Source organism: Lepidochelys olivacea (genome assembly GCF_965140295.1).
Source record: "Lepidochelys olivacea isolate rLepOli2 genome assembly, chromosome: 1".
Lineage (NCBI taxonomy): Eukaryota > Metazoa > Chordata > Testudines > Cheloniidae > Lepidochelys > Lepidochelys olivacea.
The window spans coordinates 271,233,876-271,249,984 of NC_140411.1; the positions used below are offsets into that span (position 1 = coordinate 271,233,876).

The window sequence follows — 16,109 nt, forward strand, 5'->3', positions numbered from 1 at the left end:
AGGGGTGGGGATGGAGTGGGGGACACTTCAAAAGGGCATCCCCTCTCTGACAACAGGCAAAATCCTGTTCTGGTTTGTTCTAGTACTGGGCAGGGACCAAGCCAGCCCCGTGGCCGCCTTCCTCTCCACCTCTCCGGGGGGAGGGGGCGCGTGGTGGCGTTTCCTCCGGCACAAAGGGTTTTCACCGCCTGCAGCCACGCGGCTGCGTGGACCCGATGCCGGGGTGTAGCCCGGGCCTGCGGCGGTGCCGGGGGGGGGGGGGGGGGAGGAGGAGGGGAAGGGAGGGGCGGACTGGGAGCTTCCCCCTCCCCCCCCAGAAGGGGCAGCGCGGGCGAAAGGCTGGAGGGGCCTGTGGGCGAGGAAAGCGGCGCTGGGCCGCCCTTGCGCTGCCGCCGGGGGCCAGGCGGGGCGAGCCCAGAGACAGGAGCCGGGAGCGGGCAATGGAGCAGCCAGGCAGCGCCAGCGGCAGAGACACGCCAGCCCCAGGGGGGCCCAGCGTTCGCGCGCCGCAGTCGCGAGCCGGTTTCTGCAGCAACCGCGCTTCCGCGTTCCCATGGGGCTCAGCGGCGTCAGCCTTATTGGACATTCCAGGAGGCTGACGGGTCCCGAGCGGGGTCACAGCCAGGAGGTATGGGGAGGGGCGGGGCGGACGGCTACAGCGGGAGGCGAGGCGCCATTTTTAAACCCTCTTGGCGGCTGCCTGCAACTGCTCCCGGGTGAGTGGTGGGGCGGCTCGGGGACTCGCGTGGCGGTGTCCTGGTTGCCCCGCGCTCGGCGGCTGGTTCGAGGCTCGCGGTTCCCGTTCTCTCCTCGGCCGGGCCCCGCCCCGCCCCGCGCTTGGCGGCTGCTGCTTCTTCCCCCCGTGCCTGGCGCTGCACAGGGCCTGGCTCCCGGCCTGAACGGGCGGCGACTTGCCCGGGGCGAGCTCAGTGGCGGGGCACAGAAACAGGCTGCGCTGCGCTCTGGCCGTCGGGACATGGGGGCCGGGGGGACGTCTCCTTCCACTGCCGGCGCCTCGCCCGCCTAGGGCTCCTGCTCCCACCGCTTGCGTCAGGGTGCGAGCCGCACGGGAAAGGCCCCGGGCCTGTGCATCAGTGCAGAGAGGCTGTGAAGGCGCTGATGACCAACGACTTAGCAACCGGCGAGAGAAAACCCTGTCAATTGTGACTTGCCTGCAGGAGTGTGCGTGGTCGGGAGCGACCCGCGGGTCTCCCTGGGTGTCGAGTCAGCTCATCGGTCTGGGAGGGGTGGATAAAAATCTCATGGATCTTTGTGAAAATGGCTTAGCTCCTGTAATGAGTCCGAGAGGTTGCATACACACAACTTCGTTGGTTGCTGTAACAGGGACACTTATTTTTCTAGTGTAAAATAACCAGGAAGTTCTCTCGTGTATATCACCTTATCAGCACTGCTGTAATTATCTACTGCTTCTGTGGTGGCTTTAAATAGCCCATTACTGTCTGAGAACCATACTTCACACATTGTGAGGAAAGAAGTGGTGACTACTGAATTGAGATTGGTGTCTCTCTTGCAATATATGTAAGAGCTTTAGGAATATTTTCCAGAAGGGGTGAGGTAATATCTACCTTGTCTCTCTAATATCCTGGGAGGACAGGGCTACAACTACACTGCATGCAACAAAGTATTGATCTGTGTCAGAGTTCCAAAGTTAACTGCACTTCCAACCTACTTGTCCTCTCAAGACACCCCACTTAGGTCACAGGCCTCCAGCATTCATCTTTCTCTGAGTGAAATCCCATGATTCTCTTCCTGCACGTTATGGCCTTAGGTTGCAGACCTCTGCTAGTTTTGGTGATCACCTCATTAGGTCTGACTTCAATTGAACACCCTCAGTTCTGTTCTCTCAGGCCAATGACAGGGTTATCCAGTAACCAGCCAGCTTTCATAAAGTGAAGTACTATTTATTTAGAACAAAAGCTTTTCACAGAAAATATATCTTAAAGTAATAAACAGCTTACATGAACTCCTGACAAACATACTAGGTGGTTCTCCGTCTTTCACATGGAGACCCTGCTAAGCTTAAAATACTTAAGGTCCTCCCACAGGGCCTGTGTCTGTTGGTCACAGTCTCATGCCTGTGTCAGTTCTTGGATGGTATCCCTTTCCTTTCTCAATCAGGTCAAAGGCTTTCTGCTAAGGTCTGTGAACCAGGTCAAACCAGGCCATGTGCTTTTTCCCTAGGAGGGTGAAACTTTAAAAAGACTTGTTACCTGGATTGTTTCAGTATTGGAGATTTGCATTAATTATTTCCCATTGTCTTTAATTCTTGTATGAAGCATTCTTTGTCATACCCATTTAGCCAGGAATACAGTCGCTAAGTAGCCCATACAGATACATATTGCATTTATAAAGTTAATACAATAGCATTTGAATATTCCACAATTCCACAGCATTATGTCTGTTCCATCTCAATATAATAGGTGTTGGATATTCAAATATTCCCTAGCATCTGTTATAAAAATATTTGTGTAGGTATTTCTACTGCATTCCTCACTGTGGTATGTAAGAAAGTTACAGATTTTAAAAGTAAATACAGAATATTGAAGAATCTTCTATTTATCTCTCCATTCACTGTTCCTTGTTGGGGTGTGTGTGTGTCCTTGTTTTTTTATGGGACGGGTAAGTCAAATCAATGGCTTTCATGGTGATTTTAATTTCTCCCAGTAGCGAGTTCCTCAGTCATTAGTATGTTGCCAAAAGAGCTGTGTTTCCTGCAGCAGAGAGAGTTATTCTTTTAGGCTGATGGTAGTATTAATTCATAGTAACACGATTGTCCTGACAGATCGTGGTAGGTGATCACAGGGAGGTGGTATTGGCTTTGCATTCTAGAACACTGAAATAAGTAGGTAAACAGCTTATTCTGTACATTATATGAAACTATTAAACTTTACACTTACAATAATAACTGAAGGAAGTTTTTTTTTTTTTAATGTCTGATACAATTAGCTGACACAAGGCAGAATATTACTTGTCCTGTTCTGCACTGGCCAAAAAATTATGTTCAGCCTTGTTATTTAACTTCATTGATCATAAGTGTGTTCAAATATGGTAACATTTTGTAGGTTAGACCAGGTTATAGTGATGGAAGCAGAGCCTTGAATGAGTTATGCATGTAATCCTAAACAATTGCCGGTGAACGTGGAAATCACCATTGTGTAACTTGGTTATGCCACTTAAATTAGAGCGATGCTTTGGAGTTTTCAAAATTTAAATTAGTATGATTACATAATTTTCTCTAAATGTAGGTTGATTTAGTTACCATTTACAACTGTTAGTAACAAATTCTATTATTACATTTTTAAAAAAATGTTTTAAATTTTTTTTTTAAATGAATGGTGATATGGTGACTTAAAGGACTAATATCTCTGAATTTGCCAGGCCTTAAAGTAAAGGTTGTAGTCCATATTAAAAAACAAAAAACAAACAAACAAAAAAACCCAGACACATTCTAACTCTATTTAAGTGAGTGAAACAATGAGGGACATAATTAAGGTGGTTGGAAGTTTAGCAGATAACATTCACATAGCATTTTATTCTCCTCTCTAACATTATTTTAAAGTTATTTAGCTTTTTAAAGGGGCAAACACACACACACACACACCCTTGAGCCGAAGAATTAACACCCATTCCTATGGGTGTACATATGCAGGATGTTGTGATAAAAGGTTTTAAAGGCTTGAATTTGGGGTGGCTATTTTGATCAATCACAGCATGCCATCATATACACTATATGCCTGATATTTTACAGAAAAAAATATTTAGAGATGTTTGAGTTTTAATTTGAACTATATAAATATTTCATATTCCTCTTTCTAAAGTTAGATGACCTTAGTTATAATTAAACTGTACAGTCCTCAGAGGGAGAGAGAATTATAACTAATTTTAGAACTCTCTTTAAAAAAAATTCCAAAACTCTGAATGTATTATCTAATCATGTTGTGGATTTAATGTATGATATATGGCTATAAGTAAGTGTCTTATTCCATTAGCTGGAAGTGATGCTTGCCTTATTAATGAATAATGCTCCTGTTCGTAGCCCTAACAAGGCAATTAAATATTTTCTGCTTATCCAAGAATGTATATTGCCTGTCCTGGAGCATGCACTAATGTAATTTGGTGAAAGAAATATCATGTTGGAGTGGAAAAGGAAGCAAACATTTGGCATATTTTTTGTTTTTAAAATGGTGATTTTGGATGTGGACAAATTGGAGAGAGTCCAGCGGAGGGCAACGAAAATGATCAGGGGGCTGGGGCACATGACTTATGAGGAGAGGCTGAAGGAACTGGGCTTTAGTCTGCAGAAGAGAAGTGTTGTGGGGGAGGGATTTGATAGCAGCCTTCAACTACCTCAAGGGGGGGGGGTCCAAAGAAGATGGAGCTCGGCTGTTCTCAGTGGTGGCAGATGACAGAACCAGGAGCAGTGGTCTCAAATTGCAGTGGGGGAGGTCTAGGTTGGATATTAGGAAATACTTTTTCACTAGGAGGGTGGTGAAGCACTGGAATGGGTTACCTGGGAAGGTGGTAGAAGCTCCATTTTTAGAGGTTTTTAAGGCCTGACTTGACAAAGCCCTGGCTGGGATGATTTAGTTGGTGTTGGTCCTGCTTTGAGCAGGGGGTTGGACTAGATGACCTCCTGAGGTCTCTTCCAACCCTAAATCTTCTATGATTCTATGATTAGATGGAATATTAGAAGTCACTGACCATGGATTAATCAGCAGTGTTGATTAAATGGTCAGAGGTGCATGTTATATGCAATTTAGTACTTGGATGGCAACTATGTGTACTTATGCAAGTCAGTAACTTTAATGGGACAATGTAAAAGTGCTTTTAAAAACTGGTTTCAGAGTAGCAGCCGTGTTAGTCTGTATCCGCAAAAAGAACAGGAATACTTGTGGCACCTTAGAGATTAAGAAATTTATTTGAGCGGAAGCTTTTGTGGGCTACAGCCCACTTTATCAGATGCATAGAATGGAACATATAGTAAGAAGGTATATACATACAGAGAACGTGAAAAAGTGGAAATTGCCATACCAACTCTAAGAGGCTAATTAATTAAGATGAGCTATTATCAGCAAGATCAAAAAAAATTTGTAGTGGTAATCAAGATGGCCCATTTCAGACAGCTCACAAGAAGGTGTGAGGATACTTAACATGGGGAAATAGATTCAATTTGTGTAATATTCTCTGTGTATATATAAAGCCTGCTGCAGTTTCCACGATATGCATCTGAGGAAGTGAGCTGTAGCTCACGAAAGCTTATGCTCTAATAAATTGGTTAGTCTCTAAGGTGCCACAAGTCCTCCTTTTCTTTTTGCGAATACAGACTAACACGGCTGTTACTCTGAAACCTGTAATGACCCAGACACTCCAAGTTTTTTTTTCTCCTGCTGATAACAGCTCATCTTAATTAGCCTCTTAGAGTTGGTATGGCAGCTTCCACCTTTTCATACTCTGTATGTATATATATCTTCTTTCTATATGTTCTATTTTATGCATCCGATGAAGTGAGCTGTAGCCCACGAAAGCTTATGCTCAAATAAATTTGTTAGTCTAAGGTGCCACAAGTACTCCTGTTCTTTTTTAAAAAACTGACAGCTTCAGACTTTTATGCAGGTTTTAAAATCTACCAGAAGATGTCACTGTAATCTAAAACAGGGTTATTTTGTTAAATAGGTACCACTTACTGTTTTGACATTTAAAAAACCTGTTTGTAAACTATGGTTCTCTTTCCTGTTCTCCAAATCGGATCTTCTCAATTTCCAGTTCTTCCTTATGAAGTGTCATTGCAGGTGAACACTTTAGGTGCTGTGCGCCTGGCTTCTCAAGCCATGCAGCATGAATAGCAAGAGCCATTAGAAGGACTCTGGTATTCTGGAACTGAGAGTATAAAACTTTCCATTTCCCAACTGTCCCTCAGTTTCTCTTTCTGATGGCTGGTGTGTTCACAGAACCTCCACCTTGTCTTCTTTGCATCCGTTTTAGGCTCAGTCTAATTGTTTGTGTGTGGTTTTTCTGCTCAAGCAAGGTACTCCTCTTGCCCAAATCTTTTGGGAGAGTCAGATCTATTTTTTGGAACACAGAATCTCCCCAATTAAGAGTGTTTTGCTTATTTGCTTGTTCCTTATCTCTGAAAATTACTTTCTCAATTCTGAAGCCTTTACGGCTTGGGACTTGGAATTTAGTTTCATGACAGTACAGATCTGAGCCACGTTTTAGTGGTGGCCACCATAGTCCTTTTCAGATGGCAACTCCTGGCTTGAAAATTCCTGTGTGTGTTGCCTTGGCTTTCTTCATCTGGAAGAATCCTGGATTGTGCTTGTAGTCGCTGTGTGGTTCTTGTTCTTGCTCTTGAAAAGCGTGGGTTGAAAAGTAGATTGCTTATTCAGAAGGTTCTTCAGAATTTGTTTTACTGAAGGATTAGTGCTCAGAATTGGAAAAGCAGAGGCAGGGAGAACAGTCACTGGAAGAATAGTCAGTCTTTTTTCTTCACTGGATGGCTCAATTCTAATTTCTTCTTCCTCTGGGCAAGTTTGGACAAGACAAGTCAAAAGAAAATCCAGTCAGTTCTGGCACTTTGCTTACATTAGCACTTCAACTGTTACCAACAGGAAGTTTATATATATACAGTACTGCAACTATATTTGAAAACAAGTTAAAGTATTTGCTGCAATGATACCTAAAGTTTAGGGAATAGAATCGGAGTGGGGGGAAATAAAAATATTAAAAGATAGAATAGCAGATAAAATTGTCTTTGTTCAGACTCGCACATTGTCAACACTGGGATTTTACTCACCACTGTAGCTGTGCCAATAGCTAAAATCAGAGTGGTTAAGGAAGTTATGAAGCTTTGTAATATGAAAGCATAAAAATAGTGTGTGAAGCCTTTTGAACCATGAATGAGTATAACTAATTAGTTGCACTTGTGTTTGTTACAGGTAATTTGGCCTCCTGGGATGCCATCAAAAGAAAAGGTGGAGGGAATCCTTCTGAAAGTGGTAGATTTGGACTGAATTCATTTTTACCTGGTTGTCAACTCAATAATATTAGCCAGGATGGATACTTTCACCAGTATACTTCCTCCAATAAGTGGAAATACTGATCTTGCTGGTTCACAAGCAGAAATACAAAAACTTTTAATCGATGAAAGAATGCGGTGTGAAAATCATAAAACAAATTATCAAACTCTAAAGGCAGAGCATACAAGGTACAGTACTTTAAATGTCTGTTTTCCTTATTTTGTTTGAGCTGTTAAAAGGTAAAATTAAATATTGGAAGAAAGGGGTTTTTTTGGTTGTTTTTTTTAAGCTAGTTACCTGTCTGACTTTAATTTGTAGGAGTAGCAGTACAAGTGTTTACTGGATTCAGTCATGAGTTCTGTAAATTGCTCCATTGAGGAAGGGCTTTGATTGTTAAAATACTCAGTGTCTAATAGAAATGTACATTACTACTCGAATTTATGCTTCAGGACAAGTTTGACAGTTTTCTAAAATAATACTTTGTTATTTACACAACAACAATTTAAAGGTCTCAACATATGCGAGGTGAGGGTTCTGAAATATTCAGTGGATCTGTAAATATGCAGTAATTTCAAGAATTGAGCACAGTAACCATGTTAAATGTATTTTGGGGGGAGGGCGGAAATGACACCTAGTAGATATTTTGTCAGATCTGATGTCTTTTTCTTCTGTACTTCTGTTATTACTGTGACTTCAGAATTTTCCGCATAAGAAAGATCTGTTTTTAGAGGATAAATGGGCATTCTTAGTATAAAATAAAAATACTTTATATTTTGCAGGTTACAGGATGAGTATACAAAATCACAAAATGAGCTCAAACGGTTGTTAGTTGAAAAGCAAACCATGCATGACAAATTTCAATTTCTTCTTGCTGAGCTCCGAGGGGAATTATTAGATAAAACTAGGGAACTAGAGGAACTGAAGATGCAGGTGAGAAAATGGTTCCCAGAACTTAATATGAATTTCAGTCCTTCTGTAGAAACATTTCTCTAATATGTCTTTATCAATGTATTGTGTGTTTTAGCTGTAGTTTTTCTTTCTATTTGTCAAATTGGATCTGTTACAGCCATGTCCTCAAATCACAAATCTTGACTGAGTTGCACTCCTCTTGTAATTTGACTGCAGGAGCACAAATGAAATGACAATTAAAACTTCTGGTACCATTTAGATCTTCTAAACTTATCATGCATTCCATGAATAGTAGTCTCTTGAAAAGGTGCCATTGATGGCACGCTCCTTCTTTACTATGTTCTAGTATTACTAATGTGAAGTTCTCTCCTTCAGGGATCAAAAATTAGTTAGACTGGTTATGAAGAAGGATGAAGAAAATTAAGGAGAAGCATATCTCTTCCCTGTGTCAACACTGCAGCTGGGATTCTGCTATCCCCACTGGGATTTCAGTCAGCTTACGCAATGCATTAGGCCCTCTTGCTCTGTGAGATGGTGACACAGAAAGAAAAGTGTCTTTCACCCTGTAAATGAAGATGTACTGAAGGGAGAAAATTAAGCTTCCATTTTCCTTCAGCCGCTTTTCTTCCTCTGCCATCTGTATTTTTTATGAACTTACATCAGCAGTGCTTGTTTTCAGCCAAAGATCCCACTTGTGCAATTTGTTGACTGAGAACATATTTTCCCTATTGCTAACCTGTTTAGTCAGATCGGTGCCTCATAAAGAAAGCTTTTTCACCTGTGGCACTCAAGGTCTGAACAGGTTCTGGGAAGAAGCTTAAGATGCCACTATTCATCATTTTTCTTTTAACTATTCCAACCTTGCTTCAGCACATACATTGTACCTGGTACAGTGGGGTTAGCTAAAATTCAAATTGTGCAAATCACATGTTGACTATCAGTCTTTTCTACTTTGGAGGTCAATAAAATTTTCAGGAATCTATTTACAGTAACTATCATTTCCCCACAGCTTGGAAAGACTAGAGTTGACTTTCCAATGACTAGTCCATTTTGTGACCAGTGTTGATCTGAAGGTATTTCGGCAGTCAGCTGCAGGGGTTCATGTTAGCTATTCAGCTGCCAGTGAAATAACTTTCTAGCATTCTTTCTGAGCAAACCTTCATCTCCTGTATTGATCCTTCTTCTGCAAGTCAATATTTGCCTCAGGTTCTTCACTTCAGGAAGGGTGATACCAGCGCCAAAATGTAAGTGCGAGGGGTTTGTAGTGATCCTGTTTGTGTCCGATATACTCAAATGAGTTCTTCCATAGTTTCTTTTACAACCGCAATCTGCTTGTCAGGCTCTGAGGGTTTGTGTGATCCAACATGACACATGAATCACAAGAGCTTTCTAGGGTTCAGAGTAGCAGCCGTGTTAGTCTGTATCCACAAAAAGAAAAGGAGTACTTGTGGCACCTTAGAGATTAACAAATTTATTTGAGCATAAGCTTTTGTGAGCTACAGCTCACTTCGTAGGATGCATTCAGTGGGGAAACAAAAAACCCCATAAAAACAAATTCCTAGGAATTTAACAGAATTTGGTCAGGGAAAGGCAATACTGTCTGATTGAAAATTCTAAAGATCTTCTGTCTACCCACAGTTTAGTATACTCTGAATGAGGGAGAGAATTCTCTCAATGCTGCTTCCAGAGCTGGTCTTCAGTGTCTGAAGTGCTTCTGGGGCCCAGAATGGCAGAAGAAAAGTGGAATTTGTCAGAGGCTTTGTTCTTATGGGAGGCAATTGAGGGTATGTCTGTGCTGCAAAGTTGTAGACAAAACTTTTGTCTTTCATGAGTACTTAAAGCCCCCCCCCCCGCACGCGAAAGACAAAAGTTTTGCCGACACAAGTGGCAGTGTGAATGCAGCTTTGTCGGCACGAGCGCTCTCCTGCTGACAAAGCTAACTGTGCTCGCGGGGCTGGAAGTATTTTGTCAGCAAAAGTGCCAACAAAGAGCAATTACACACGCTGACTTTTAGAGGCAAGGCTGTGTGAACACAGTGTTCTCGCTAAAAGCTGCGTGGTGTAGACAAGCCCAGGAGAGTAGGTGCAGGGAGTTCCTTGGCCATCCAGCATCTTGCCATGTTGGATTTAAGCCATTATGTTCTACTTTTCTATAAGAATTCAAGGGGCATTTGTGCTTTTGTTTGTAGGAGTCACTTTTTTTTTTCATGTCAAGGTAGAGAGTTCTTAAAGGCAGGCTATTAGTTTAAAAACAAAACAAATCTCTTAGTGAATTGGCCTTTATCTGTTGAGACATTCTACTAAAATCAAAATGGAGATGTTCTAAACACTCTTCCCACCTCTTTTTCCAAAATTGTTTGTTTTAAGTAGTAATGCCACATATCTCTGGTTTTGCAGTTACCACTGAAATCCAGTCGAAATTCAGTGAAGGATGCAACCTGTTGCCAATCTGTTTTGATATATGCAAAAGCTAGACACAGAGGTTAAAAAAATTGTTGCAATTTAAGAAATACTGTATCTCAGAGCAGGACGATCGGTATGCTTTAAAAACAAACAAAACTCTTTTTGGGCCCTAGTGTAAGAACTGTAACCAGAAATCTTACACTCTTCATCAAGAAAATGAGAATGCAGTAAGACCATGCCCACTGCACTTTTCTGAGGGCTTTTTCTTTTCTGCCCTCGTCTGTGCTTATCGATGGTATCTACATGGTTTTCCTCAATCCGTTCATAATTTTTTAATCTAGTAACAAAAGGGAGCAAATCACTGAAAAAGCAGAATGAGAGTGGGAAGAAAACAAGTCCTTCACTGTTTGAGCATTAGACTTGAATTATAGCAATTAAGGAAGAAGGCAAAAAAAAAAGGTAGTGAATGTACCTTATCTGAAGAACTTCAAAGATGATGCAGTGGCTGGATTTATTTCACATATATTTAATATTGTTAACCTTTGCAATGTTAAATTTTTTCCTCAGAAAGCACATCAATTATAGCTAGATTGATTAGCTTTTTATGAAAACAGGTAAAAATTAAAAATAAATTTTATAAATGGCATATGTTCATAAAAACTTTTTAAAAATTGTATATGAAATGTTTCATTGCCCAACGTTTGTTTTCCAATATAAATTACTTAATATGACTGTGTGGTTATTCTACAGTACATTTGTTTTCTGTACATGTCAGGTACTAACTCCTCAAAAGCTGGAGTTGCTAAAAGCACAAATACAACATGAATTGGAAACCCCTATGAGAGAACGCTTTCGGAAACTAGATGAAGTAAGTAGTAAGACACATTTAACTTCACTTTGTCTAGATTGAGGGAGGGTTTGTTTGATATTTTGCTTGGTATTAAAATGACTTATGAAAAGATGACGGGGAAATTCAATGGATGACTCGTGAAATAAAAGTATTAAGTATCTACTTTTGTGCTTGAGTGAATCTGTGTTCTACTTCCTAATTTAGGAGGTAGAAAAATACAGAACAGAATATAACAAACTTCGTTATGAAAATACCTTCCTCAAATCAGAATTTGAACACCAGAAGGAAGAACATGCACGTATTTTAGAAGAGAAAAAAATAAAGTATGACACTGAGGTAGGTAGAGAATATGTAATATAAGTTAAACTATAAAAGTGAAATATTTTAGGTATTTATAAAATTTTAATAAGGATTTTGTCATTTTAGTGTAACTTTAACTATTATAATTTTGTCTTTTTCGTACTCTTGTAATATGTTGGTTATCAGAGTACTGTCAGCTCAAATTTTTGTCATGGTCTGGTCCATAACAATTTACCTCAATTTGTTCAAGATATCCTGTAGAAATATCAGTTGTCCTATTGCAAATAATAGGCTTGTCTTTAAATGACAGCCAATAACAATGCTTGCAAACCTTTTTTATTAGCTTTGAGAGATTTAGATGGATCAATACATTATCTCCCAGTCCTAAATTAGTAGCTCAAATAGCCTAAATAAAAGTAAATAAATATAGAATTTAGATTCTATATAGAATCCTAGAATATCAGGGTTGGAAGGGACCTCAGGAGGTCATCAAGTCCAACCCTCTGTTCAAAGCAGGACCAATCCCCAACTAAATCATCCCAGCCAGGGTTTTGTCAAGCCTGACCTTAAAAACCTCAAAGGAAGGAGATTCCACCACCTCCTTAGGTAACGCATTCCAGTGTTTCACACCCTCCTAGTGAAAAAGTTTTTCCTAATAGCCAACCTAAACCTCCCCCACTGCAACTTGAGACCATTACTCCTTGTTCTGTCATCTGCTACCACTGAGAACAGTCTAGATCCATCCTTTTTGGAACCCCCTTTCAGGTAGTTGAAAGCAGCTATCAAATCCCCCCCGTTCTTCTCTTCCGCAGACTAAACAATCCCAGTTCCCTCAGCCTCTCCTCGTAAGTCATGTGTTCCAGTCCCCTAATCATTTTTGTTGCCCTCCGCTGGACATTTTCCAATTTTTCCACATCCTTCTTGTAGTGTGGGGCCCAAAACTGGACACGCTACTCCAGATGAGGCCTCACCAATGTCAAATAGAGGGGAATGATCACGTCCCTCAATCTGCTGGCAATGCCCCTACTTATACATCCCAAAATGCCATTGGCCTTCTTGGCAACAGCGGCACACCGTTCACTCATATCCAGCTTCTCGTCCACTACAACCCCTAGGTCCTTTTCTGCAGAACTGCTGCCTAGCCATTCGGTCCCTAGTCTGTAGCGGTGCATGGGATTCTTCCGTTCTATTGTCCTTGTTGAACCTCATCAGATTTCTTTTGGCCCAATCCTCTAATTTGTCTAGGGCCCTCTGTATCCTATCCCTACCCTCCAGCGTATCTACCTCTCCTTCCAGTTTAGTGTCATCTGCAAACTTGCTGAGGGTGCAGTACATGCCATCCTCCAGATCATTTATGAAGATATTGAACAAACCCGGCCCCAGGACCAACCCTTGGGGCACTCCACTTGATACTGGCTGCCAACTAGACATGGAGCTATTGATCACTATCCGTTGAGCCCAACGATTTAACCAGCTTTCTATCCAGCTTTTGTCCATTCATCCAGCCCATACTACTTTAACTTGCCGGCAAGAATACTGTGGGAGATCGTATCAAAAGCTTTGCTAAAGTCTGATTATATTATGCTAAAGTCCAGTAATATCTGATTACTAACCCAAGAAAGGGGCAGCAGAAAATACTGAGGTGAGCAGGAAAACTTGTCCATTTTCAAACTTCTCAATATTCCTTTGTCTGCCATTTCTGAAAATTTTTCATGATCTCTCTACTATTGACCCTCTAAATGTTTCAAAATTTGTCCTCACCTATGATTTAGCTCTTGGGTAAACTATTCAATGATCTGTTTTGTTTGGGGCCAAGTTTTCAAGAAAGAGTCTAAATTGCAAATATACGCACAAGTATATAATTACCAGTTGCACTCCAGCATGTATCTCTAGCATATTATATTTAGGTGCTTACCTGAAAATTTAGCCAAAACTGATATTTATTCTGAGACGTCAATATGTAAATCAGCTATGGTGTGCACAATCAAGTCTTGAGACTCAAAGTAATTCAGGTCTTCTGTTTTATCAGCTCTTTAAGATTCAAGAATTGCTGGTTAGCTTTTGAAGCTCTCTAGTTTTAAACCTCCATGACTGTTAGAATTATAGGTGAAATTATTCCCATACTCTCCTGTTGCAGAGACTGCTTTGCTTTGTTTTGTTTTCCGTCATATAGCTAAAGCAGGATAACTTCACCCAACTTTCCAAAATCAGAAACTGAGGCTTGGTCTACACTACAGAGTTAGGTCGATGTAAGGCAGCTTACGTCGATCTAATTATGTCAGTGTACATGCTACAGCCTTGCTCCCTCCGATGTATGTGCCCTAGTACATAGACATCATAACTCCACCTCCACAAGAGGCGTAAGGTTTATGTCAGTGTAGTTAGGGTGACAGTGTCCATATAGACTCTGTGTTACTTACTTCTGCTGTTGGCTGTCATTCTTGTAAATTTCACGGATCCATGCTGGAGCTGTGAAATTGACAAGAAAGCTGCGGGGGGTGTGGGGGGCTCCTGCTGCCTGGGCTTCCTGCTCAGAGCCAGGCTGCACCCACCTCACACAGAGCCTGGCTGCCCCCTGGCGGCAGGGAGCAGAAAATGGAGAGACCGGGGGGCAGCAAGGCTTTCAGCCTGTTCCCCCCGCTCCCCACACTCTGCCCCTCTTCAGCGTGTCAGGTGAGGACGCACACCACTGACAGAAGGAGGTTAGTGTGACATGAACCACTGTAGTAATTGTTGCAGTGGTTCAAGTCGACTTACCTTTCTATTGTAGACATGCCCTCGGGGAAGTTGTCTCAACTGGCAGGCTCTTGAGGGAGGGACAGTCCTTCCTGCTGTTGACTGAGGGCATGTCTACATTGCAGTGAGACCCTGCAGGGCTCCTGGGGCTCAGGTTAAGGGGCTGTTTAATTGCGTTGTAGACGTTTGGGCTACAGCCTGAGCTCTGGGCTCCTTCCACCTCACAGGGTCCTATAGCCCTCGCTCCAGTCTGATCCTGAACACCTACACTGCAGTTAAACAGCCCCTTAGCCTGAGCCCTGCAAGCCCAAGTCAGCTGGCTCAGGCCAGCCCTGGGTTTTTAATTGCAGGCGCCAACAAGCCTACTTTTGTCCCCTGCACAGTCAGCAGGCTGAAATCAGATTGTTGTGGTTCTGTGGATCTTATTACTCGAAGAAAATAAATTAACATTTAAATGCAGATAGATTTCCCTGTTTAATGCAAATTGGTGACTTTTTCTTAATCATCAACTTGTGTATTATTTTGGTGACTGACAGCTAAATAATGTAACGGTTGTATATTTTTCTTATAACTATTAGATAGCAAGACTGGATAGAGATAAAGAAGAACTGCATAATCAGCTGCTTAGTGTTGATCCCACAAGAGACAATAAGCGAGTGGAGGTACTCCTAAGAGAAAAGGCTCAACTACATCAAAAATTAAAAGGTTTAGAAGCTGAGGTAGCAGAACTAAGAGCAGAGAGAGAAAATAGTGGCGTGCAGGCAGATAATGTCCAAAGAATACAAGTACGGCAGTTGGCAGAGATGCAGACTACAATGAGATCTCTGGAGGTAAGAAGTTTAACTGTCTCCCAGGGGAACACAGCAAATAAATTTGGAAGTTTTGGGACCAGTCGACTCTGGTTCCATGTACATGTTAAAGAATTAAAAATTTTGCATTTTCCGAACTTACTCTGTACTTCTGATTTTATTTTTAAGTCATCACTTCTCAAATTCTGTCATAGCATGGGCTACATCTTAACTGAAAAATTCTTACAGACCATGTCCATTCTCACCCACAGTTCTATTTGCAGTCACTTAAGATGCATGTGTGAATTTCAGTTGCTTAACTGGAATTTAATATTGGGATAGTGTGTGTTTTGATTGTCTTTAATACAATAAAAGTTTTGTCCTTTTAAAAAATGTTAATTATATGATCTACTTTTGTTAGCCCCACTCACTTCTGTTCATGTGTTTCCTTCTTGCTTACCTACCACGTGATACTCATGTCTCCTGAACATGTTGCCGCAACTTCCTACCTTCCTTTTCTTGTCCCCTTGCACATACTTCCCTACTGTAAGGTCCCATCTATCCTACTTCTCTTCTGTACATGCTTTTCAGGTTTCACTTCTCCACTGAACATTCCTCACTGGCTTGAGGGCTTCAGACCCATTAATGGTTCCTGTTTTTTTGTCTGTTGGCAGCTCCAGTCTGTGGTGGCTTTTCTTCCTACTGTGTAGCTGCAGCCCATAGTTAGACTGGCTTCCTTTCCATCTTCCTTTTACAGGTGCCTAAGCTCTTCACTGCAATAGTTTGTTCAGCCATCCCAATTTTATAGGGACAGTCCTGATATTTGGGGCTTTCTTATATAAGCACCTATGACCCTTTGTCCCAATCTTTCACACTTGCTATCTGGTCACCCTACACTGCTGTGAGCTGTATTTCTGTAAAAGCAGTTAGAAACAAGGAAGAGCCAGCACTATATGCCTGCCATATTGCTGTGGATTACCATCAAGTGGTCTGAAGACCACAACTTGACAAACACTGCTGTTAGATTTTTTTTTTTTTTTTAAACGGGCAAGGCATCTTAAAGACCTATCAAAATGCACTTCATAAT

At 41.6% G+C, this 16,109-nt stretch overlaps 1 protein-coding gene across 4 annotated transcripts in view; it reads left to right on the plus strand.

Annotated features, from left to right (window-relative positions):
- Positions 1-361: 361 nt before the first annotated feature.
- CEP83 (centrosomal protein 83) overlaps positions 362-16,109 on the plus strand; it is a 35,272-nt gene continuing 19,524 nt past the window's right edge. For 3 of the 4 annotated variants that reach the window (XM_084649923.1, XM_084649921.1, XM_084649924.1), the window contains exons 1-6: positions 633-716; positions 6,957-7,225; positions 7,817-7,967; positions 11,124-11,216; positions 11,403-11,534; positions 14,813-15,064. In XM_084649923.1, the coding sequence (XP_084506049.1) occupies positions 7,074-7,225; positions 7,817-7,967; positions 11,124-11,216; positions 11,403-11,534; positions 14,813-15,064 (780 nt within the window). In that variant the 5' untranslated portion in view covers positions 633-716; positions 6,957-7,073. The other variant, XM_084649922.1, reaches the window with a different exon arrangement.